The sequence below is a fragment of the Schistocerca gregaria genome, chromosome 6, assembly GCF_023897955.1.
Source record: "Schistocerca gregaria isolate iqSchGreg1 chromosome 6, iqSchGreg1.2, whole genome shotgun sequence".
Taxonomy (NCBI): Eukaryota; Metazoa; Arthropoda; class Insecta; order Orthoptera; family Acrididae; genus Schistocerca; species Schistocerca gregaria.
In genome coordinates, this window is record NC_064925.1 from 336,965,553 (window position 1) to 336,993,143 (window position 27,591).

General features: G+C 36.5%; 1 protein-coding gene across 1 annotated transcript in view; it reads left to right on the forward strand.

Moving 5' to 3' along the window:
* LOC126278873 (dynein axonemal heavy chain 2) overlaps positions 1 to 27,591 on the forward strand; it is a 914,655-nt gene that overhangs the window by 584,707 nt on the left and 302,357 nt on the right. Inside the window, 5 exon segments of the mRNA XM_049979148.1 lie at positions 1,555 to 1,664; positions 1,761 to 1,876; positions 4,113 to 4,423; positions 13,555 to 13,733; positions 19,733 to 19,822. Coding sequence (XP_049835105.1) covers positions 1,555 to 1,664; positions 1,761 to 1,876; positions 4,113 to 4,423; positions 13,555 to 13,733; positions 19,733 to 19,822 — 806 coding nt within the window.

Here is a 27,591-nt window from a genome sequence, read left to right on the forward strand (position 1 = left end):
ATGTTCTTATATACACAATATACCTGCTGACATTCTGTGTGTCCTTTCATTTATCTGTATGGGCATGAGTACTTCATCCTGTTTGTCAAGGACACTCCTGATGTTTTGATAAATTTTCACTCTAGAACCAGTTTAGACAGTATAGCACTTGACACAGTTATTAAGGATTTCCAGCTTCGTTCTGTTTTCGTTCATACTCAGCACTTGTAACATTGTAAGTCTGTTGTGTATGTTTTGTCTGTGGCTGGCATTGTCACTGGGTAAATGATTTTATTTATGTATATTTCACCCTTAGCTCGTGCAAATGATGTGTCATTACTACTTTCTACTTTTTAGCATGCCATCTTCAAATTATGTGTTTAAAATGATACGAAAAGACAAATATTAAACTCTTAAGAAACTAAATTATAAAATGGAACTAACTTTTATAGATATCCACACATGCTACAAGTGTCTGTAGGTGTTTGTAGTCTGTTTGATTCTGTAGCAACTAAAAATACTTGAAGTATTTTTTTAATAACCTTACTGAATGATTTGTTTAGATCAGCTATAGGAAGATGTAATGTAGTGACTGTACAGAATACAAAATGCTGTGTTCTCTCAATCTATGTTAATTTTATTCCACTCTTTTAGTGTGTTCCTCTGTTTTGCCTTATGGCACTAAGATTCTTTCGATGCTAGTTACATGCCATTATTACCATAACATCATATTTCTTTCAAATGGAATTTAAAATTCTATAGACTCAGGCATATTTAAAAGGTCATGAAAGAACCAAGAGGAATGTTCTTCTTATTTATATAGATTATAACATCATTAATGAGTTCAAGTAAGGCATTTTGTAAACCAAATCCTGTAAAAATGCAAGAGTTAGGCACAGTTAAGAAAGTGTGCTCCTTTTACGTTGTAGGTCACATCCTCTAAGGTTATGAAAAGTTGTAAAGAGTAAAAGGTATCCATAATTATAAATTATTTGTTAATACATTTTCATATCCAAATTAATTTTTGTTTTCATATTCTAAATATTTTTTGTGGTAGAGAATTCAAAAGCAATATCACCTGGTAGTGTATGCAATGTCAGCTGCAACACATTTAATATACCTTTAGGCATCCAAACTTGAGCCATAAATCTTTTTCATGTTTACTCAACTTTTTCTAGTTTACTTAACATACTGGCTTTCTAACTTTTATTTAAACTTTTGAAACCTGATGATTATTGGGGTGCTGCTTGTGTACAGTCATTGGCCTCAATCTCAGTATTACTTCAAAATTTAAGGACTCTTTGTTTCTTTGTTATCAATATGTTTAATAACATTTGGCTGTGATTAGGTTCCTCAGACATGTTTTCTAAATAGTTTCTAGAGAGGGCATTTAGATTTGTTATCCATGAAATTTGTCTAACTGCTATTACAAATTTTGTGATTAGACTAAATTCTTTTGTAAGTTGTATAACAAGACTGTACTGTGTAAGTACTAAAGTCTAAGACTTTCCTCTTTTGCATTTTATAAGAATAATCTTAATATTAATAAATGCATATATTGAAATTTCATTGCAGCTCATGAAATAACACTTGCAACAATTGACCTGTACAATGCAGTTTGTTCCAAAATGTTGCCAACACCAACAAAAATTCACTATCTTTTCAACTTGCGAGATATATCAAAGGTAAAGTGAAATTCAAGTATAGATTTTATTTAACAGTTATTTCACTAAAAAGCTACAATTTATTTTCTTCTTTGATTTTTAATCATTACTTATTAGGTTTTTCAAGGTCTGTTGAGAAGTCACCGTGAATACCATTATACAAAAAATAGGATGCTGAGACTATGGGTCCATGAATGTTACAGGGTATTTAATGACAGACTTGTTGATGAGAGGTAAGTGTAATTCATAAAATGATGTGGAATTAGATGTTATATGTTATTCCTTCATTATATTCTGTGGTTTACTTATTCTTTTATTTTTATTTTGTTTGTGATTCTGGTAACCCAGGCAGCAGCTCTATCTCCATGTGGAGAGAGACAGGGATAATGGAATCTGCCTCATTTAAGAGCTGTAGGACAGATAGTGAGTTTTCTGAGTAGTTGGCACTGGGGCCTGCCTTCATGAGCTGACCTGTCTTTCCAAGGTGTGTGTGAGTGTGGTGGTTACAATGTGATGTGGGGTGTGGTTCGATACTGTAGGCTCATCTTCTGTGGCTTGTAATTGAAGTGCTGGCAGAGGTTGTATTGCCCTAAAGTGGAGATGGGTGCAATGACTTGGAACACAGCCAGGCATGGAGCAATCATAAGGCTTCTCTGGATGGTATGGAATGCAGTTGCATCTGGTTGTCAGGGCCACAGCTGGTTTGATAGCAGACCAGCTGGTTCCAGCCAACTGTGACTTCAAATAACTGCACCCCCTATGACTCATGACAATGCAAGAGGCACTTGGCACTGAGGACAAATGAACAGGTCCCTTACCGAGGTGTCTGAATGATAATTCTCTGTTAACCACTGGCTCAACTGGCTCAACGGTCGTGGTGGGGGAGGGGGGGGGGGGTGGGGAGATGGGGAGATAACTCACGAGGAAGCTCATAAAGGCTTCCATGTGAGACTGAATGTGCATCCTATTTGCCTTCTGATTTTCAAATGTCTTAGTGCAATCTGTCAGCTCCTGAATTTGATGCTGATTGGAGAGACTCATTGGTCAGATGGGATATTCCATTTCTCTGGCAAAAATTTTTCATACAGTTGTGTTCATTCCTCCCTCTGTTGTGAATGTGTTTGCATGTTCTGTATGTGGTTAATCATTGAGGAAATTTGGCCAACAAATGGGGAATTGGAGAGATCATCCACCACCATCATTTATTTGTTTATTTCCCCTCAGCCTGTTACTTTTAGTCGAAAATTATCATCATCGTATTTTCCCCTGACTGATTTTGGATGCATGTGTAACAAGAGCAGACGGCTGTTTCAATTTCCTTATTAATGCCTGGCCAATATACATGTTGCCTTGCTAATGATTTCATTGTGATTGTGAAGCAACAGTACAGTTCTTGGTTATAGTGTGGGTGGAATGACAAATGACATTCTGCATCCTAGATGGCCAACACAACACACTATCCTTGGCATTGAAAAAGTAGTCAAGAGAGAAGTAGGTGTAATATAATGGGTCTGCTCATGTTGGTAACTTCTCTGGCCATCCATGATAAACTGATGACAGCTCTCTGCCAAGCAGTGTATCCCACTCCATGGACTGGGCTACTTGGCAGACCATGTTGGAGAAATCATCAATGCAAACAAGCACTCCTCATGCACACATGACCACCAATTCCAGCATCTTGGGCTGGAAGTTCCCGGCCTGAGGTGTTGGGGATGGCAGTCATGTGCATGAGGTGTGCTTGTTCATTTGTATGAATGGTGTGCTTTTCTCTTTTACCGATAAATGCAGTGGCCAAAAGCTTTAAATAAGTGTCTTTTGATTGTGCCTGTCTGCAACTTAATGTGTCTTCTTTATGGTAAGTAGCAGTCTGTCTTTTCCTACATTGTTGATGTTCCAACCCGCAGTTTACATTGTTTGATCTTATTGTTACTATTTTTAGAGTTTTGTACCTCAGTCTGTAAAAACAGAACCCATATAGGATACTTTGTTTTCTTTCTGTCCGCTTGTCTGATAAGTTCTATTTTTCTCAGGAATGGGTAGAGGTGCAAAATGTAAATTTTGTCAAATACTAAGATCTACAGTCCCTTGCCAGAGTAAAAAAGTTAAGCTTACGAGTCATTGCAATCAAAATATACTGACATCTGTGTCACATATTTTGATTCGCAGAAACTCACTCATCAGAACCTGTATTTAACTATATGTATCCACAATTAAGTAGGTTTGGAACCCTCAGAAAGGGAATCCTACTCACAATCATCCAGTTTTTTTACATTGATAACTGTAATATGTATTGTGAATAAAACATTAATCCATGAAATAAAGGGCATTTCAGTACCATATGTTTACTGTTGCATAAGTTAAAATAAAACAAATACAAATACATACCATAATTTCTATTTGCTATGTACATTTGATATATACATTTCTGTATTAATCTTGAATTTAATGACTTCCTAAATTCTTTTTCAGAGATATTGAATGGTTTTTTAACCAAATGAATGATCAGCTGGGAAAACATTTTGATTTAACATTTTCAAGTGTGTGTCCTGAGAAAGAGTCTCCCATCTTTGCTGACTTCATTAGTAGCTATGGATTCTATGAAGACATAACAGATCTGGCTGCACTGAGGAGACATTTGGAAGGCCAAATAGAAGAATATAATGTCACCCCTGGAGTTGCCCGTGTGGATCTTGTCTTATTCAAATTTGCCATACAGCACATTTGTCGCATAGTCCGTGTAATCTCTCAGCCAAGAGGAAATATGTTGTTAGTAGGCATAGGTAAGAAGGAATCAGCACTATTTCTTTTTTGAAGTGTAAACAGAATGATTGAGTGGATGAAAGAACTGAATCAGCTTTTCTGTTCATATTTCAAAATTGTTTAGATCCTAGTATCTGTAGGGCAGCCGTATTGAAATACCTTCCTGAATAACTCCATAAATTGGCATTTCTTAATAATGATTTCCTATCAACAGAACAGACATCGCTTTATATATTTTCTAATTACTAGATTAAATCCGCATCTCTCTTTAATGCTGTTCCCAATTTGTTAAGATCCATAGTGTTTATTCCCTTGTTTCTGTGTTAATTTAATTCTTTTATCATTTGCAAGTCATCTCCATCCATTCTTCTTCTTGGAGTTTCACTATTCCACCAAAAACCTTATTTTTACTTTTCTTTTCCCGAATTTCATTTATCCTCATAAGTTATCACAATTATCTGTTGCCACATTTTCTACTTCTTCATTGTTTCAGTAACTACACAAGGTGTGCAGTCATTAGCTAATAGTGCCTCAGTGGCTCCTACCTTTCGATATATGACCATTAATAGCTTGATCTATCCATGCTACATCAGGAGTTTAGTATTCTTCATTTTCTTTATCTTCTTCTTGACTTTTTACATTGTTGCAGGGATACAACACAGAGAATAGTGTCTTAGGAACAGTTAGGTGGTTATATGGTTAGAAGAATCCTAGAACAGCCTTCCCCTCCCTCCACATTATTATAATTGTTATTATTATTATTATCACAAAAGAACTCAGCAGACAGTAGTGAAAGAATTAAAAAAGATACAAGAGCAGTGGAGGTGCTGCATTATGGTCACCTTGTCAGCTTGTAAACATGGCTGTAGGGCATAATGATGTTTGTAACATGTCATTTCATTATAAGAGCACTTAACAATGAGAGTATTAGATAGCTATCAGTAAATAACTGAGACTTAGGGGCAAATAAAAGGATCCATTAGTTGACTGAAATTCACTGAAATGAAATAAGTCTAGTAAATAGTAATTAATATAAGTATATAAATCAGAGGTAAAGGAGACCGAATAACAGAAGGACTGAGTCATCAACAGCTACACACAGAAGTGAATGAAAACTTTGCTAGTTATCCTTTGAAAAGATAGAATACAAACAACACACACACACACACACACATCTGTGCACCTACATTATGGCGGCTGCACACACAGTGTCATGACTTCAGTTTGAAAAGATGGAATACAAACAATACTCACACACACATCTGTGCACCCACATCATGGTGACTGCACACACAGTGTCATGATTGCAGTTTGGCAAGTGGACTAGGGTGGTGGTTATGTTGTGAGGGATGGGCAGAGATTGAAAGTGGCTAACGCAAGAGGAGGGATCGGGTAGCCAGTGGCTCAGAGGGAGCCACCAGATGTGCAGGCTAGGAATACGCTACGTGAGATATGGGTGGTAAGTGCACTGATTACACCACATGTAGCACACTGATACCAGAGCCAGTGAGGAGCGACACATGAAGAAGAGAACATGGAGGCATGGACCGGGGGGGGGGGGGGGTTCCAGGACAGAGGAAGGGGGACTGACATGGAGGCAGCAGGTTAGGGAGACTGAGGCCAGGAGGGTTATGGGAGTGAAGGATAGGTTTCAAAGATAATTTCCATCCATGCAATTAAAGAAAGCTGTTATTAGAGAGAAGGATCAAGTGGCATGGGTTGTGAAGCAGTCCTTGAACTCTAGCGTGTCATGGTCAGCAAAGTGTGATGGTTTTGGGTGGTCAACTCTGTTTTAGTTGCCGTTTGCCAGTGGCCATTCATTCGGGTAGACAGCTGGCTGGCATTCATGCCTACATAAAATGCCGTGCAGTGATTGCAGCAGAGCTGGCAAGACTGCCTTCAAAAGTGGCCCTGCTTCTGATAGGATAGGACAAACCCATGACAAGACTGTAGCAGGTTGTGCTAGGTGGGTGAATCAGGCAGGTCTTGCAACCAGTGTTCCACAGGGATATGGCAAGGGGTTGGCAATGGGAATGGGATAGGGATGAACCAAAATGTTGTGTAGGTTGGGTGGGTGATGGAATACCACTTTGGGAGGGATGGGAAGGATCTTGGGTAGGATGTCCATCATTTCTGGGCATGATAATAGATATTTGAAGAAGATAGTGGGGGACGAGAAGGCATTTCTTTGCAGCTCATTCTTGGGGGTTGTGAGAGGATTATGGGTGTGTGCGATATGGCAAATCTGTTTGCAGTTTGGTGAATAGTGTCTGTCTGTGAAGGTCTTTGTGAGACATTTAGCATGCTGGACAGGGAATTCTCATCAATGCAGATAAGCCGTCTGTGTGACCAGGCTGTAGGGCAGTGACTTTTTGGTGTGGAAGGGGTTGAGAGTCAGTTTAGGAATTTTGAATAAAATCTTTTCTGTTTTCAAGCTGCACCAGTTTGAATAAAATTCTTGAGTTTTCAATGGCTGTCTCTGTCATTGTCTTCAGGACTAAAAACCACTAACTGCTGTGGATGGCATGGTTTTCCAATAATATAGGCATGATTGCAGCCTCTAGTACTGATCAGAGAGGGCTGAGATGACATGTTTGCAGAAGGTGAGTGAGGTAGCTCGTAGCAGCTCTGAACGTGCCATGGGACCGAGTGGCATCAGGTGGTGCAAGGGGCTGTTGCCACATTTTAAACTGCTGCTCCTGCCATCCTATAAGTGTTAGGCATCCGTCTTTATTTCCTTTCGACATCCAAAGCCCACCCCCATGCACTACTAATGTAAGAAATGGTTGATATCTTTGACATGAGAGAGTAGCTATAGGGTAGCTGGTTTTAGGCCTTGGTCAACAAGCTTAGAAATCCTTTAGTGGGAGTACGATAATTAGCTACAATGGGGCATTCAGGATTGTTGGGTTTGCGGAATTTTGGGGAGCATGTGGAAGGTGGGTAACTGGTTAAAGGTTAATCCAAGCTAATGGAAGATATTTCAAAACATAGAAATAGAAGATAATTGTGATTTAAAGAAATAATGATATGCCAGAATAGGTGCCACCTTTCAGTTCAAAGAAGGTGCTCATAACAAATACTAAGCAGTATGGGATTTTATAAACAAGAAAACTCCAAAACTACTATGAAGATTTACTTCTGGTCCCAGGAGATGTGAATAATCCCTTCCTAATCTTATTAAATGAGATGGTAATGTGCGTTCATTTCCTTTTCTGAAGACAGCTTTAGCTGAAAGCTAAATATGTAACAGTCTTTTTGTTCTGCTTGTCTGCATATCAATGTGTCACCTTTACCACAGTCCTTATATTCTTGATGTTCTAACTTGGAGTTTCCATTGTTTGATTTAAATGCGTCCTCTCACTTTTCTTGGAACTGTAGGTTTGCTAATGCACACATAACTGCTTAAGCTATAGCAACCTTCAAGGAGGGCAATAAGCAGATGCTCAAAACTACTAACATGTTACTTCTGTTCCAGTTTCCTTAAAAGTTTTCAAGTCTCTTATGTATAACAAGTTACACAACTATTATGAAAAACATTAACTCCTCTTCAACAGACTGTTTGGGTTCCAACATGGTAAAAATACTGCTACTACTGCTCTCATTGAAGTTTTTAACTATGTTCTTACTGCTTTTGAAAATAAGGATCTAGTATCTGTTGTTCTTTGTGACTTCAGTAAAGCCTTTGAACATCTTTTAACATACTCCTTGCAAAAATGAAATTTTATGGCATGCGTAACTAATATTTGACTGTAATCAAGTCATATTTAAGCAACAAGAGACAATTTATCTCCACTAAATATGATGCCCTTTGGAAGTCACTTCCACCTGTGCTGCAAGGCTCCATTCCTTTTCATGTCTGTAATTAGTTATTTATCTTCCTATGTAGAAGCTAATTGAGAGGAATATTTTGCAGACAACACAACAATGATTAATACACACCACATCCACGTGGAGTTGCATCAGGCAACTGCAGAAAAAATTAGAACTGGCTATGAACTGGTTTTCTTGTAATGAACTCCTCTGTAATCCTAATCATCTCACTTTGAGAATCTAGGAATAATTAAGGGTACACAATACGGGTTTAGGAAGGATCTGTCAACCATTGATGCAATCAACATGGTAGTCAGTTACATCCTCAAAGTTTTTGAGAACAAAGGCTTTGCTCAAGTCTCATTCTGTGATCTAAGCAAGGCCTTCGACTGTGTTGAGCACATGCCACTACTAGAGAAACCAGAATTCTACGGCATCAAAGGAAACAGTCTCAGACTATTAAAAGCTTATCTCAACAACCGTAAACAGGTAGTTTGTGTTGGTAAGAAAATGTGAAACATAGAAAATGTTAGAGTAGGTGTGCCTCAGGGATCTGTACTGGGGCCCTTCCTGTTTCTGATAATGATCAACGACCTCCCCTCATTTATTAGATCCACCTCTGTATTGTATGCAGATGATACGACTTTTCTTCATAGCAGTAACAATCTTAATGATCTTAAAACCTGTGCTGAAAATACACTCACTCATGCAGCATATTGGTTCAAAGCAAATGGTTTCCTGCTAAATGAAAATAAAACTCAGCAGATTATCTTCACTCTAAGAGACAAGCCACTATCTGATGACCCTAGTTCTGTTAAATTCCTGGGAGTTTATTTAGACGAAAAGTTATCCTGGGGCCAACATGTAAACTATATTAGTAGTAAGCTATCTAGAGTAATTTATTTATTAAGACAACTCAGAAATTGTGTACCTGAAACATACATCAGATCATCTTATTTTGCATTTTTCCAAAGTATAATACCCTATGGCATTATCTTGTGGGGTAACTGTAGTCATATACATGACATCCTATTATTGCAGAAGAAAGCCATTAGGATAATTACAAATTCTTCACATAAGGCTCACTGCAAACCCTCATTTACTAAACAAAAAATTATGACTGTAATAAACCTCTATATAAACAATGTCTTAATCTTTACGAAGAAGAACCTACAAGATGTGATACGTAGAGAAAATGTACATTGTTACAACACAAGAAGCATCAAACACATATACACGCCTTACCACAGACTATCAAAATCAATGAATAGCTATGAAATCACAGGGCACAAACTATTTAATAAGCTGCCACATGCCATACAGGATCTTCCTGAACATACATTCAAAGAAAGACTGCATGAATGGTTTATTGCCCACCCGTTCTATGATATCAATGAATTCTTCAACTGTAAAATGCACTAATCCAACAGATGACCCACTGTACATTTATTGTTATATAAGCTAAAATATTTCAGTAGTCAATACCTTATAACAGTGTATTATAAATTGTAACCTCATTTGACGTTGTCAATTGCTGTAATGGCCTAAAGACAATAAAATCTTTATTATTATATAATTATATTATTATTAATGAAACACTGGAACCATTTGTGGGAAAACTGTAATGAGAAAAGTGAATTCTGAGGAATGCTGCTATCGTCTCCTTGTGAAGCTGAAGATATTCTGAGAGCTGTAAACCTACATATTTTTATAGCATTACTGTGTGCTACAAGGAACTTAAGTGAGTTTGACACCATCACAACACTAGAGGCAAACAGGACTTCAGTTTGCCAAGGCACAGACTGGAGAAGACAAAGAACTAACAGAAAATAATGTGTATAGAACTGTTTAATAACCATTGAAAATCTACTTGTTCATGACCATGGAATACTTTTGAAGTTGAGGCTTATAATTTGTTAGTGAAACACTCATTATGCAGGGTAGCAAAACTTCTTGAAATAACAGTGTCACTATCAGTTTTTAAGAATATTAATAATCAAGTGAAATTAAATTGTAAGAATTTTTCTGTACAAATACACTTGTTAACAGTTATATATTTAATGACTAAACTCATTCTACTCTAAGAAGACAGTGGTTATAAAGAAAATTGAATTGTGAATAGTCCTGAGAAACTTTAACTCATGAACATTCTTTTGTAAATTCAGCACACAATTCAGATTTCTTTCTGTTGTGAAATGAGTACTTCATGCATAAGTGAGTAAATAGCAGAAAATAATATATCATAGAGCATATTACATGTAGTTATAAAGAATGGATCTAGTGGAATTCAAAATCCTCAAAGTTGCAATTATTGTTGTAGGAAAAGAAACTAAGCCAAATTGTTTGACATGGTAAGTAATATGATTTTAACTCTTTCAATCCTTCTCAATATGAAAAGTATTGAATTTTGAATCCTGTTTACTTTTTTTTATTAAAATTAAATTTGGTGAAGTGAATTATTTGTTATTTGTTCATTGAGCATATAAACATCAGCCTCAGAATGGATCTTCTGAAATCTTGACAGTAATTCCTTGAGCATTCCACTATTGCATAGGAATATAACCTTTATGAGTACATTACCTTAAATTCACTTAATGTTTAATGTAAGTGGAGAGATTGGTGGCAGTCACTGACACATATAACATTCACCTTTAAACAGACTGGTCCAGATGTGATGTGGGTGTGCTACACGAATGTGTAGTCATTAAACTGTGTTGAATTGTGACTGTAATTAGTCATGCAGTATTTCTGTACATTTCTTGAATCATAGTACACCAGGAAATTGTTGCATATTACTTAAATCAGCAGACATGAAGTTAGCATTGACAAATCAATTCATTCCCAGACTTTAGCACACAAAGAATTATGTCTCATAAGATGCTATTGTGAGATGTTTGTTGAAAGACTTCAAATAAGAGACCAACTAATTATGAATTCAATGTTGATGTTCTGGTCTTCTCCATTGTTAATTTGAGTTCAAGGAATCTTCTGTGTAGTGTATTCCTTGAAGCTGCAGTTGGCAAAGAGAATTCACTGCTGCACCTGTTATGACATCATAGCAGTACTGCCAACGCCCTCTGCTACCTAGTCAGTACCTCAAACAGAAGTTACAAAAATACAGCAGAGACAGATGTAATATATAGTACATAAATAAATCATGGGTGTGCAGGATAAAATCTTATGTAACATTAATCATTACCAGAATAACATTACACAACTTGTTTACTGACACATACCTGACATCAAGGGAATAGAAATTTTAGTGTGATACCATTCATCCATTCATCCATGCCATAGAATTTCCGTATTTGCATATACTTTGTCAAATTGAATTGTTTCAAAATTAGTAGATACAATTTTAATACTGAAAAAAGAAATACGATGTTGTGGTAACTGTTTTCAGTAAAAATGCCCATATGGGAAAAATATATTAAAAACAAAGATTCCATGACTTACCAAGCGGGAAAGCACCGGTAGATAGGAACAATAAAAAAAACACACGCACACACACATAAAATTTCGAGCTTTCGCAACTGGCGGTTGCTTCGTCAGGAAAGAGGGAAGGAGAAGGAAAGATGAAAGGATGTGGGTTTTAAGGGAGAGGGTAAGGAGTCATTCCAATCCCGGGAGCGAAAAGACTTACCTGAGGGGGAAAAAGGATAGGTATACACTCACACACACACACACACACACACACACACACACACACACACACACACACACATATCCATCCATACATATACAGACACAAGCAGACATTTGTAAAGGCAAAGAGTTTGGGCAGAGATGTCAGTTGAGGCGGAAGTACAGAGGCAAAGAAGTTGTTGAAAGACAGGTGAGGTATGAGCGCCGGCAACTTGAAATTACCGGAGGTTGAGGCCTGGCGGATATCGAGAAGAGAGTATATACTGAAGGGCAAGTTCCCATCTCCATCTGGCCATTTGACAGATGGAGGTCAACGTCAAGGAAAGTGGCATGGGATTTGGAGTAGGACCAGGTGAATCTGATGGAACCAAAGGAGTTGAGGTTGGAGAGGAAATTCTGAAGTTCTTCTTCACTGTGAGTCCAGATCATGAAGATGTCATCAATAAATCTGTACCTAACTTTATGTTGACAGGCTTGGGTAACCAAGAAGGCTTCCTCTAAGCAACCCATAAATAGGTTGGTATATGTGGTGACAACCATGGGTACCATCCCCTCCAACCCAGAACCTCTCACAGAAGAACCCCAAAAGTGCCCCACTTGTGACAGGATACTTCCTGGGACTGGATCAGACTCTGAATGTGGCTCTCCAGCAGGGATACGACTTCCTAAAATCCTGCCCCGAAATGAGATCCATCCTTCATGATGTAAATAAAATAGAAAGAAACTTCCACATGGGAAAAATATATTAAAAACAAAGATTCCAAGACTTACCAAGTGGGAAAGCGCCGGTAGACAGGCACAATAAAATAACACACAAACACACACACAAAATTTCTAGCTTTCGCAACCGACGGTTGCTTCTTCAGGAAAGAGGGAAGGAGAGGGAAAGACAAAAGGATGTGGGTTTTAAGGGAGAGGGTAAGGAGTCATTCCAATCCCAGGAGCGGAAAGACTTACCTTAGGGGGAAAAAAGGATAGATATATACTCGCGCACACGCACACACACATATCCATTCATACATATACAGACACAAGCAGACATATTTTTTCAAATATGTCTGCTTGTGTCTGTATATCCCTCTTTCCTGATGGAGCAACAGTGGGTTGCGAAAGCTTGATATTTGTGTGTGTGTTTGTGTGTTTTTTTTATTGTGTCTGTCTACCAGTCTTTCTCGTTTGGTAAGTCACAGCATCTTTGTTTTTTAATATATTTTTCCCATGTGGAATTTTTTCTTTGTATTATACTGAAACATTAATGTGGTTAACACTAGATGGAAAAATGAAATACACTTGGACAACACTTCATTAAGTTTTTTTCAGTATGGTGAGTACTGTTCATCTAGTTCAATTTCGAACAGGCTTCCAATGGAACCAAAAAAAAACTGAATGATAAGATACAAGAATTCAAACCAAAGTTGAATTGTTTCTTTAAGGCACACTTTTTCTATCGTGTACAGAAGTTTCTTACAGTAATTGATAACAATTCTCTGTAATGTGTTATTTATTCATGTAGTCTCTCACAATTTTTAATGCTCTGTTATTTAATTATTTTGTTTATAAATTTTCTAATCAGTATTGCGTAAACTATGTATTCACACATTCCATGACCAAGTAGCTCTTGCTTGAATGGTTCCACAGAATCTGATTAAACAAATAAGAAACAAAATCACAATATTTACTCTATTTTTCTTAGGTGGCAGTGGAAGACAGTCTTTATCTCGTGTTGCAGCATACATATGTGAATATCAAACATTTCAAATTGAAGTTACAAAACAATACCGAGTCCAGGAATTTCGTGAAGACTTAAAAACATTATACACAGTCACAGGAGTTGAAAATAAAGCCACTACATTTCTATTTAATGATACACAGGTATAAATATTACATTTCCATGATGATCATAGTGATTTAGTAGAACAGAAAACTAGTTATCTACTTGTTTACTAATTATATCTCAATCTGTTAATTTTTTGCACTTGATACCAGAACAATTAACAAATACTGTATGTAATTTCCTTACTCTATTTGTTAGTCTATCATTATTGTAACTTTATGTAGAAACATTTGTCAGTTTGAAGCACTTCTGACATGTAATTGTGCCCCTGAAGTCTTCTGGAATTTCTTCTTGACTAGTCCTCCTGTAATTTTTGGATTTGGCGAAGATTTGTTACATAACATAACACTGCAAAAGTTAATTTTTGACCATTTCCTACTTATTGCCACATAGTAACATTATTGTGATTAGCTTGTATTCACGAGTTAGACAGTTAATATATCATGGGGCAGCACTTCTCCTCATCTAAAAGAATTTTGCCAAAATTTTTAAAGTGGCCAGATATTATCTTTGCACTGTAACTATTGAACACTGAGTGAAAATTACATGATGGCTATGTTTGGACTACATAGCAAGAAACTGACTAATGTTATGTGTACAGTGCCTGTTTATAGACACTTGTATTAAAAGAATAATACAAATTGTTAAATGCTGAGTGAATACATCTGGTTATTAGTTTAAAAAACAGCAAAAGTAGAGGACTGATACATGATGTATACATTTGGACTACATACTAAGGACTGACTGCATGATGTTTATGACATGGACCCTGTAATGCATCTGTCTAAAGCTTTGTCCATGATACCTATTCATAGGTGCACACAAGATAAGCACCAAAAAATGGTAATATACAAGCTTATTCCATATTAATATAAAAAAGTGAGGCAAAGACACAATAAGTACTAACATGTGTTTATGTAATACCACCTTTATAATTACAAAATGGCAAAATTACCAGTAATATTCCACAGGAGAGCAATTCACTGCGTAAAAGGATTCCCCAAGTTTGCTAAAAAGTCTTCAGAAAGAGAAATTTTCTAATTGGTACAGTTACCAGGCTAACAAGTTAATTTAGTGAAAATGTGTCTTTTTGGAAACATAAAAATGTGACTGTACTGAATTTCACATTTTAATGTCAGAACATTCTAGAACACAAAAATTTTATTTTGTGAATAATTTTTGAAATATCGTGTTTTTGGAAAAAATAAAGTATTTATTGACAAGAGGAGAATGAAGGCTTTTAAATAAGCTGTAACAAGTTAAAAATAAACAGCTTTTAGCTCATCAAAAATTTCACTTTTCCATGGTTTTTATGTATAGTAAATAATAAATATGTCTGGAAAAATATTTCCATGTGAATTAACTATACTATTGTCATCAGTAACCAGAAAGTTACTCATTGAATAGTAAAATTGTATGAATTCCTTTTTGGGTGAGAAATTTGATATTTTGTACAACTTTTGAAGATGTATTATTAACAAAATGTGACCATCAAAGGAAATATATATCTAACAAAGAGATAGAGGGGCTGGCCAGTACTTACCTCAGCTCAGTACAGCCGATAGAAACACAAAAAACAACCGAAAATTTAAGTTCCTAGCTTTCGGAATAAATGTTCCTTCATCAGGGAGGAGAGAGGGGAAAGAAAGGGAAGAAGGGAAAGTGGATTTAGTTACTCACAACCCAGGTTATGAAGCAACAGGGAAAGGAAAACAGGGGAGGTAGCAAGGATGGAGGCATGGTTGTCTGAGGGAAGTCATCTTTGGCCAGCCCCTCTATCTCTTTGTTAGTAATTGTTTCACATCTTTATATGAGATTTTCCATTAATTAGTTAGAAATATATATCTACTTTGCTCCAGTCTTTTCACATAAAGCAATCCTTGGAAGCAAGGGAATTGAACCCAGTTCTTTCCAAAGCAGTATGATATGATTAAATATAGAGGTAGATAAAATGAGTGGTGTTAGAGTTTGGAAGTGAATGGTGTATTGGACTAACAGAAGACTCCAATAGATTCTTAGGAAAAAAAGAACAGATTATGTGTTAGTGTTTAAAATTAGGGGGTAGAGAATGGACGATCTAAATGAAGCAGAAAGAAAAGATAGTTTATTTATTATTTATTAATTTCATGTTCCGTAGATCCAGTTAGTGAGTCAATCACAAGGATATGGAACGTGTCAAATTGTACATGTTTCAATTTAAACTTACAATAAATACAAGGGCAATTCAATGCCAAATTGTACATAGTCTAAGTAAGACATACTATAAATACAGTAATATATACAATGTCAGCTAAATAACATAACAACTATTTAACAGAAAAAAGTTTCAAATAAAGGTTACAAATAAGAGCACAAGGTTAAATCAGACATTAGGCCTACATGAGTAAATACAGGTACAGCCAATTTGTTGTTGCAAAAACTGTGATTATGCTCAAATGCTCAATAAAATCATTTGAACTAGTTCTAGACACATTAAGTTTAGTAATGATGTACACTTTCTTTCAAATATTCATCCACAGTATAAAAAGATCTCTCTGTCAGGTAATCTTTGAGAACTTGTTTAAATTTTGGCAGTTCTGTATGAACACATTTGATATGTAGTGGGAGAGCATTGAACAGCTTAAAAAGGAGTAGTAAACTCCTTTTCGTGCCAGAGTGATACGTTTCATTTCAACATGTAGATTGTTTTTGTTTCTGGTGTTATAGCTATGGAATTTACTGTTGTCTTGGTAGATAGAATAATTTTTGCACACAAAGGTCAGCAAGGAAAAAATATACTGTGAGGCAGTTGTTAGGATACCTATCTTTCGAAACAAGTGCCTGCAAGTGTGTCTTTGATGGACCCCACACATTATTCTGATTGCTTTTTTATGGACGGTGAAAACTTTTTTTGCAAGTGGTTGGTTCCCCCAGAATATGATAGCATATGACATCAATGAGTGGAAGTAGCCAAAGTAGGCAACCTTAATGGCGTCAACTTCAGCCACTGAAGAAATTACCCGTAATGCAAATGTTGCCGAGCTAAGTTTCTTACATAGATGTAGAATGTGAACTGACCAATTACATTTTCTGTCTATATAAGCACCCAGGAATTTTGTATCTTCAACTTTCTGTATTGGTTGATCTCTACATTTTATGTTAATTTCATTGAGATTGCTTTGTGATGTATGGAACCTCATATAATGAGTTTTATTTGCATTGAGTGAGAGACCAATTGAGGAGAACCAATTTAAGATGTCATTAAAGACAGTATTTGTAGTTTGTTCAAGATTGTGATCTATCAAATCATCAATTAGAATTGTGGTATCATCAGCGAACAGGGTAAATTTGCTGTTTGTCTCAGAAGAAAGAGGAAGATCATTGATGAAGATGAAGAACAGCAATGGGCCCAAAACGGAGCCTTGAGGCACCCCACATGTTATTGTGCACCACTCAGACGAGGCAGGTTTTCCAGAAGAGCCATTTAACATTACTGTCTGCTTCTGATCCTTCAGATACGATTGCAGCCACAAGCCAACAGTACCACTTAAACCATAGTATGCTGCCTTTTTCAAAAGAATTTGGCGGTTTACACAGTCAAAGGCTTTCCTAAGATCACAAACAATACCCACTGGAGACATTTTTTTGTTAATGGCTTCCAAAACTTGGTTGCTGAAAGAGAATATTGCCTGTTTGGTACAAAGACCAGCACAAAAACCAAACTGATTTTTGCTTAAGATACTGTCGAAGTTGAGATGATCCACAATCCTCCCGTGTATGAGTTTCTCAAGAATTTTCGAGAAGGTAGTTAATAGGGATATTGGGCGATAGTTTGTTACATTGTTTTTATCACCTTTTTTAAAGAGAGGAATCACTACAGCCAATTTTTGTCTGTCAGGGACAATCCCTTCTTGTAGGGATGTGTTGTATATATTGCATAAGACGGGACTAACAAATTTATGACAGTGTTTTAGTATTGTACTAGAAATATTGTCCACACCAGCAGAATTTTTATTTTTTAATGATCTGATTACTCTTATGACTTCGCTTACAGTAACTGGAGGTAAAGATAACTGTGGGATTCTGTTGCTAATAGCTTTCTGTAGGAGGGACAATGATTCTTCCATAGAACCATTACAGCCTGTCTTCTCTGCTGCTCTCAAAAAGTGGTTATTAAATATTTCTGCAACCAACTCAGGTTTCTTTATGATACTGTCCCCTGTTATAATCTCTACCTGAGACATGTTCTCTGTTTTCCTGCCAGTTTCCCTCTTTATTACATTCCAAATAGTTTTAATTTTATTTTCTGAGCTTTCAATTTCTGATTTTATGCACATACTTTTAGATTTATTTATAACCTTCTTGAGAATTCTACAGTAAAGTTTGTAGTGTTGTCGTTTCTTTGGATCATTACAAATCCTGAGAGAACTGTATAACATCCTCTTTGTTCTACATGATGTTATTATCCCTGTAGTGATCCAAGACTTCTTGGCATTGCCTGTATGACTATTTCTAACTATTTTTTTTGGGAAAGATGGACTCAAATAAAGACATAAATTCATTTAAAAATGAATTGTACTTTTTGTTTACATCTGTTTCCCTATATACTGGGCTGCAATCTATCTCTTTTAGGCTGTCATTGAATTTCATAAGGCCCTCTTCATTTATTATCCTAAAAGATTTCCAGGAATGCTCAGGACTGTTGCACACACTGATGTATTTGAGCCTAAGTAATTGACCACCATGATCAGAAAGGCCAAGGACTGGATGTACAGTGATCTCATTGCATTTAGACTTATCTATAAATATATTATCTATCAGACTTTTACTATTAACAGTAACCCTAGTTGGGAAATCTACAATTGCCATCAGATTATAAGACTCCATTAAATGTACTAAATCAGCTTTACTATTGCTCTCATTTAGGAAATCAACATTAAAGTCACCAGTAATTATTAAGTTCTTGGACTTTGAGTACAGTTCGGATAATAAAGAATCTAAGTGCTTTAAAAATACATTCAATTTCCCTGAGGGAGATCTATACAGTGCTAACACTATAACCGTGATGTCATTTACAGTAATCTCAACACCACATACTTCAATTTGTTGCTCTATACAATGGCTCTTTAAATCTAATGCATTGTAAGATATGTTGTTTTTTACATAAATTACCACTCCACCTTTTTCCATGATGGTTTTAGAGTAATGCACTGCCTGACAGTAACCGCTTAGCTGCAACTTTTCAATATCTTTCACATGATGTTTACTAAAACATAATACATCAGTATCTTTTATTCCTTGTGATTCCTCTAACAGAACAGTAATGTCATTTACTTTATTACCAAGTCCTCCCACATTCTGGTGAAAAATTGTCATTCCTTTGGAGTTAGATGCAGATGTAAACTTTTGCCTAAAAAATTATCTGAAGCTACAAAAGCAGTACGTTCATTACTAATAATTTCCTGAAATATTTGAGATTGAAACTGAGTCTGACTTGATGGCTGGAGCCATTTAAGTGCGATTGGTTCCAACTTTGGGGTACATTTGTGGACATCTTCCAATATTTTTGTTTTTAAAAGGGTACCTAATTCTTTTTTTCCTGATCTGTTCATACCGTGTCTTGTAAATAATTCTCGTCCAAAACTGCTTATATCTACAACACAAGTATTGTTAAAATGCTTACACAACTTTGCTAACTTAGAGTTCGTTTGTGAGATAGCCTCATTTACACAGGACTGTGGGATTAAGTCATGACTCTTTGGATAGTAGAGGAAAAATATGGATGCCAGGAAGGTGTTTATAAAGAGGTACTGCTTTGAAAGACAACATTACTTAATCCTGCTAAACAAATGTTTGTATATGAAGTTATGGAATTTGTGTACTAAACATAAATATTGTTTAGCCTGGACATGAATATTTTTAAAGTTAGGAAACTTTTTAAAAGTTCATACTATAAAAGTAGTTGTTCATACCATAGCAAGTAATAAATGGGCACCACTCAACAGTGTGCCACGCTTATTTCCTATAATGAATAATGTTAAAGTAATTTTCCTTTTAGATTGCAGATGAAGCCTTTGTTGAAGTAATTAATAATGTCTTAAGTAGTGGAGAAGTACCAAATCTATTCAAGGCAGAGGAGTTCGATGAAGTAAGTAGTATCACAAAATCTTACTAATATTTCTTGTCTAGGATTAATGTTTTATAAATTGAATAACACAGTGGCAGATACAGAAAAACCTCAAGAAGGAGGTGCTGAAGATACGGTATCTTAAGCTACCTTTTCTTTTACTGTAATAAAAAATAATCAAGTTGCATTCAAATTTTAAGAAATTTTTATTAAACTGATTATACATGTGTACAATACAATGCCATCTTATAATATATAAAAGTGTTGCAATTGTGGATCTCTTCCTTAAATGATGAATTCTATGCACCTATTCTTCCTGGCAAATTGGTTAATTACATCGTCTACAGGACAATCAATGTCAGGGTTAGTGTTCAACAGAGCTGTTAAGTCAATCCCTGTGTGCCAGACAGAAATGTATGAAACATGATGACATGGACACACGTGCTACATAGAAAAGAACAGCTGCTTGATAACTTGATTCAGTTGAATCGACTGATGAAAGAAATGAATGAATAACTTGCAGGCTGACCGGTGGAGGTGGCACGGGTGGCGGTGCATGTGGCCTCACAAGAGGGGAGGCGCATGCCCCTCGCGCCCCCCCGTATGTATCTGCCTCTGGAGTTACCCAATAATTTCTGTGGTCGCCTATGTCATGAATTAATTACAATTTGGACGTGCTAATCAGATCCGAATAAAAATGCTTCTATTCTTCTTTTGGAACTGCTTCTCCTGTGCAGTGTCTTCAGTGCTAAATGGTCTGTCTGTTAATGCTTTTTTATACGTTGATAGATAACTTCCATCAGACATGTGACAGATGACTTCCATCAGACATGTATTGTAGTGCCTCGAGAACTTGGGGGTAAATTCTAGAGACACTCGTGTTTCCACTATCTCGAACACACAATATTTTAAGGATGAGTGTGTGTGAGTGTAAATGTGTCTACTGCACCACGGTTTACATATGTTGCATGATGGGCGTGTGTTAGAAGAAGACTAAAGTTGTGGCGGTCTATCTGTGCTGACAAGTGGTGGCCGCGCACGCCTCGGAAGCCGTATGACCAGTACAAGGAGTAATCAAGGGCTACTTTTTGGCAGTGAAATAGTAGTGACTGTTGCGAACAAATGCAATAGGTTTTATCTATAGACTCATATACACTGTTGTTTGACTTGCTAGGAACAAGAACTGGTTTGACAAGGGTTATTAAAACCAAAAGAGACTGTAATGGGATATGTTGAGTACTCAAGTTTTCCAGACGTAGTTGATTTATGACACTTGAAAGAACATGTGAATCTTGTGTAGTTGTTTTACTGTGAAGAGAAAATATAGCAGAGTTGATATACAAGTGTTATGAGAGTAATGAATTATTTCAATAGTAGAGAAGTAGTTCATTAATATTTTTACTATCTTCATCACAATTTATTTATTATGGTGACTGGTTTTGACTGCTAGTGTTGTCATCTTCAGACCAATGAGTAAGAGCCTACTTCTAGTGATTTACCACCAGAAGGAGGTTCGTACTCATTGGTCTGAAGATGACCACAGTAGTGGTCAAAACTGGTTACTGTAATAAATAAATTGTGATCGAGGCTGTTTTTGATAGTAAATATCACTCTCACAATGTATTCAAAAGTAATCACTAATATTTCCCTAACCATCACATTATCTACAGAGAAGAAGCATTTTGAAGATCGACACAGCCGTCTATCCTGAGAAGAAGATCGGTTGCGCATAATATGCAAATCGCCCACGAGAGACATGTAATTCTTGTACCTCAGTACCACACAGTCTCCAGTTGTAAGGAAAATCTTAGAGTATAATACAATTTTATTACAGTTGCTTGAACTACGTGTCATGTCTCATTAGAATCCACTACGTGAATACATTTTGACAAATCAAGAGACTTAGTGTCAAAATTACTGTTCAAAACCTTTCATATTTGCTTCTAGGCTGTCACTATTGTTATTGTGAGTGCCATTCTTCCATGACTTTAATGCATGCCCAAACTACGACATCTAAGAACAACCAGCCTGTAGCAGGTAGAGCCACTAAATTCGTCGTTCCATCTTGTAAATATACTGTGCACGTGTACCTGATGTTAACTGCACGTATTAATACATCATTTCTCCCACAATTGTGCTGTACAAAACTTGGCTATTAACTATTAATGGAAAATTCAGTTATTGATAAATAATCTTCATTTTAATTTTCTGCTGTACATTAAATTTTCGTTGTCACCTCTTTATATTTAATAAGGTGATCACCAACTTGTTGCTAGGATTTGCCCAAGTTTATATATAGGCCATTTACATATCTTTTAAATGAACATTACTTCATCAAATTGGGAACAACATACTGCAAGGTAATCACAACACCATACCATCTGTCGCAAAGCTCTGACACCTCCTTTACGTTCGGGTATGTGTGGATATAACTCTTTCACTACCCTGCTTGATCAAAGTAAGTCTCCTTATACTTTACTAGTTTAGGAACTCTTCAAAAATGGGAAACAACATTCACTACCACTCCTAACTTCTGTAACAACTGTTTAGACACCTTCTTCTGTAGAAACCTACTTCTCAATCACTTATAATCTTTACAGTGTTATTTTCCTTTCAAAATCTATCCCCCTAACACAGTCATCCCTTCTGTGGTTCCATCTAACCTCTGTATAGGTCCTCCCTTCCCTGAGTTCACCTAAACTTTTCCTCCAACATACAGTTTTTACAACTCAGAAAAGTTAAGTACCCCCTCGTTCCCCATTCATCTGTTAGAAGAAATTTCTCCTTATAGATATGAATTCACCTGATCAATTAAACCTGTTTGCAAGTGACAGTTTCCTCCCTCCTCCCGATCTAGAAAAACTTTCACCTATTTCTCGGTTAATGTTCTGGATGGATGATTGTACGGTCGTATATTACTCGACTCATTTGCTGTCACACTCTCATTGTACTCCTAAGCAATTTGCAAATATTTTGCTTGGATGTCAGCATGTCATAAATAAATTTGGGAATGGGTGCAATTCCCTTTCTTTTCACCAGCTAACATGTTGTTGCTAACATACAGGACTTATAATAGGGGTTCTCTTAACTCATGTTCTCTATCTTCGACACGGAAATTGATATGTCTTTCTACCATACTTATGTATGTGATGTGTGTGTGTGTGTGTGTGTGTGTGTGTGTGTGTGTGTGTGTGTGTGTGTGTGTGCGTGTGTGTGTGTGTGTGTGTGTGTGTGTGTGGAGGGGGGAGGGGGTGGGGATGCACACACGCTTGTATATGTTACTTGTTACTTCTTGGGCATTCCTGTGAAAAGAGGTTTGTGTATCAATGTTTGAAATGGAATTAAGAAGGGCTTCTGTGATAGTAACTATTGAATACAGATAAGAAGATGAAAAGTAAGACAAGAAGTGTTAGGTCCTAAGAAGGGTAGGATAGAGGACAGACCCCAAAGACTGATTTCCATACCTCCCCTGTTCGGGATTCCCTCCCTCTCAGGTTCTTAACTGTGGAGCCAGAGGATGAAGATGTTCAGCATACCCAGCAGACAGACTTCTTTGGTTCACAACACAGGCCCTGAAAAGAGATCCAAAAAATGTTTTCTAATAGATTGTGGCCAGTGTACTTGTGTGCTTACCAGCGTGAATTTTGGACAGGTAAGATCATGGAGGTGGTTGAAATCAGACGTCTGCGTATGGTATTTAATCTCCCAGTTACAAACCCAACCATAATATCATAATATTCATGAAAGGCAAGAAAATTTCTGTTGTACTATGCCAATTACTATGTGTTCTAGAATTTATATGTTGTGATTCACACATACAATAAGTAAATAAATAATTTAAAAAATCATTAACATTCCATTCAAGAACTTCATCAAGACTATATTGACTTTCTGAGGCTATTATTTTCAAGACATTATACTTATTGACCCATTGCATGGTATTGATCTGCGAGAAAGTGGTTTAATTACTCATCAGCATAATGACCTGCATATTGCACTTGGTGACTCCAGTGTGGATCAGCTTATTACATTGCCAACAACTATGAACAACTATGTTTTTATAATTAATTCATTTGTGGATTATAGGAGAGTAAAAGTGCAAGAAACTGCCAGAGGGAAAGCAATTTAGGAAAGAGTGAAGCAGTTAACTGACAACGTGGCGGTTGTCACTCCACCAATCTGCAAAGGGTGCAGATTCTCCTGAGGATCTACAGCACTTAAATATTATTCCTGTGTACCAGTGGTATTGAAAATGTACTTCTGGATGCATTTCCAGTTACAACAATCAAACCTCACATATCAGTTTGTTTAGTATATACACAAAGTTGTTTTCACATCAAACGTTCCCTTTTGTCTTCTTTAATTTTACTTAAATATCTGAAATTCCTATTTACCTTCCCTTGTGTGCTTTTCGACCAACATTTCTTTTTAAATTTTTCCTGGAAATCATCCCAAGATTTAAAACTCTTGTGAATGAGCAATTTCCCATTCAACTGCGTCACCTACCAGGTAACTTATGTACAAAATCTATTATTTAGAATCTTCCCACATCTTTGGTAACAATCTAGAGAAAACTCTTAAAAATAGGGCAGAGAAACTTCACTATCTGGAGTAAAATTAGGAAACTGTTTTGACACATTTCTCAGTTTGAGTTCTTCTGGTAAAACTCCTGATAATTTATTATCATCTTTAACCTGATTTTTACTTAATTTCTCTTTTGTTTTCTCTAGTTCCTTCCAGACTCTTTTGAAATTTACCTTCATTTTCAACTAAATCACCTGAAGAATTAGCTTTGTGTATAGTAGAATCAATTCTCTCTTGCACCTTCTTCTCAAGTAGTTCATTTATACCTTCCACCTAACCAGTAACAGTAGTTCATGGATTCATTGATACATGCCAATATTTAGTCTGTTCAAATACATTTACCATTACTTATGTGTCTGTGATTTGCTCATGAACATTGTTAAATTGTTGTTCCATAGTCTTCCATTTGTCTCAAGGCGGGAGGGAGGAGGTAACAATTAGCTAATTGATTACATATAATTTCTTCTCTGTATTCATTGACAGCATGTCTTAGACTCATTAGTGCCTCTTGACCCTCATTGTCAAGGACTACACTTCTTGCATATATTCTATTGCTTGAGTGGTCCATGCCAATCTTTTGAGCTGCTGCAAGAAAGTGGATATTGAATACATTGGCTGCTTGGATACTATGATTTACTATTTCACTGTTTTCTTTCGTAACAAAGTCATTGCAATCCTTAACGGCATTTCTGGTGTCTCTTTTTTGACTGTCGCCAATATATATTTGATTTTATTATCAGAATTACTGATTTCAGATGTTATTCGTAGAATTAGGGGAAACCAGAAAACAAGAGAATTATAATGTAGGAAATGGTGTGTTACAGAAGTATGCTGAAAAATTAAGTCATTATATAGTGTAATAAAGAGCACCTCCACCGAATCATTGAGGAAAGTGGTATGGATAAAATTTTGACTACATGAAAGTATGGGATGATAGTGCACATTTTAAGATATGAGGGGAGGGGGAGTAAATTCCAAGTCATGAGATACCTCCTAATATTGTGATGGACCTTATTTTCTCCAATGTACTGCAGCTGCTCGGTGTGGCTAGTGCTCAACAAGTAATTGGAAGACCCATGTAGAAATATTGATCCATGCTGCCTCTGTTGCCATCCATAATTACAAAAGTGTTTCTGGTGCAGGATTTTGTGCATAAACTAACCATTTGATTATGTCCCATAAATTTTAGATTGAATTCATTTCAGGTGATCTGGGTGCAAAATCATTTGCTCTAATTTTCCAGAATGTTCTTCAAACCGATCACAAATAGCTGGGGCCCAGAGATGTGGTACATTGGCACCCACAAAAATTACATCATGGTTTGGTAACATGAAGTCCTTGAATCACAGCAAATGGTCTGCAACTAACCAAACATAACCATTTCCAGCCAACGAGCAGTTCAGTTGGACTAGAGAACCTAGTCCATTCTGTGCAAACACATCCCAGACGATTATGGAGCCACCCTGACTTGCACAGTGCCTTGTTAACAACTTGGATACATGGCTTTGTGTGATCAGTGACACACTCAGACCTTACCATCAGCTCTTACCAAGTGAAATCAGTACTCATCATACCAGGCCATGGTTTTCCAGTTGGCTAGGGCACAACCAATCCGATCATAAGCCCAGGAAAGACACTACAGGCGATCGGTCATCCACTGCCATAGTCCATTAATACCAAATTCCATTGCACTATCCTAATGATATATTCGTTGTACAGTTAGTTAGTTAGTTATATTACTTGTTCCATGGATCATGAACACGATTCTTTCGTAATGATGTGGAACGTGTCAAAGTACACAAGATTCATTTATCCCAAATGATCTTTGTTAGTCTTATATACGGTACAATTGTTAATACTTACTGTATTTCTTTAGCCTATGTCTAAAAATTCATCTATGGAGTAGAAGGAGTTGTCATTCAGGAATTCCCTCAACTTACTTTTGAATGCCGATTGGTTGTCTGTCAGACTTTTGATATTGTTTGGCAAGTGACCAAAAATCTTTGTGGCAGTATAATTCACCCCCTTTTGTGCCAATGTCAAATTCAATGAACGGTAGTGAAGGTCACCCTGTCTCCTAGTATTGTAGCTGTGGACTGTGCTATTAATTCTGAAGTGATCTGGGTTACTAACAACAAATTTCATTAGGCTATATATATATATATATATTGTGAAGCTACTGGCAATATCCCTAATTCTTTAAATAATTGTCTACAAGATGATCTTGGATGAGCCCCAGACATTATTCTGATAACACGTTTTTGTGCAATAAATACCTTCTTTCTTAGTGATGAATTGCCCCAAAAGATGATTCCGTAAGAGAGCAACGAATGAAAATATGCATGGTAAGCTAACTTACTGATATGCTTGTCTCCAAAATTTGCAATGGCACTAATAGCATAGGTAGCTGAGCTCAATCCTTTCAGTAGATTGTCAATTTGTGTCTTCCAGTTTAAATTCTGATCAATACAGACACCCAGAAATTTTGAACAATCTGCTTTAGCTAAAGATTTTCCCCCACACTCTCTATTTATTTCCGGTGTTATGCCTTTCCCTGTACTGAACTGTATGTACAGTGTTTTTTCAAAGTTCAATGAAAGTCCATTTGCGGAAAACCACCTAATAACTCTTTGAAAAACATTATTTGCATTTTCCTCAGCTGATTCTTGCTTTTTAGGCTTGATTACAATACTTGTGTCATCTGCAAAGAGAACCAAGTTTGCATCTTCATGAATATAATTAGGCAAGTCATTAACATATATTAAAAACAATAAAGGCCCCAAGACAGAACCTTGTGGTACCCCATTCTTGATACATCCCCAGTCTGAATAATCTGATGCCCTTTGTGTAAATATGAAGTGAACCATCTGTGTACTGAACCATTCATTCCATAGTACTTCAGCTTATCTAAGAGGATTACATGATCCACACAATCAAAAGCCTTAGAGAGATCACAGAAAATCCCAATTGGTGATGTTCTACTATCGAGAGCATTTAAAATTTGATCAGTGAAAGCATGTATAGCACTATCTGTTGAAACACCTTTCTGAAAACCGAACTGACATTTTGTTAAAACGTTATTCCCACTGATGTGTAAAGTTACTCTTGAGTACATTACTTTTTCAAACACTTTTGAGAAGGATGTCAGAAGTGAAATAGGACGATAATTGTTGACGTCTGTCTTGTCACCTTTTTTATACAAGGGT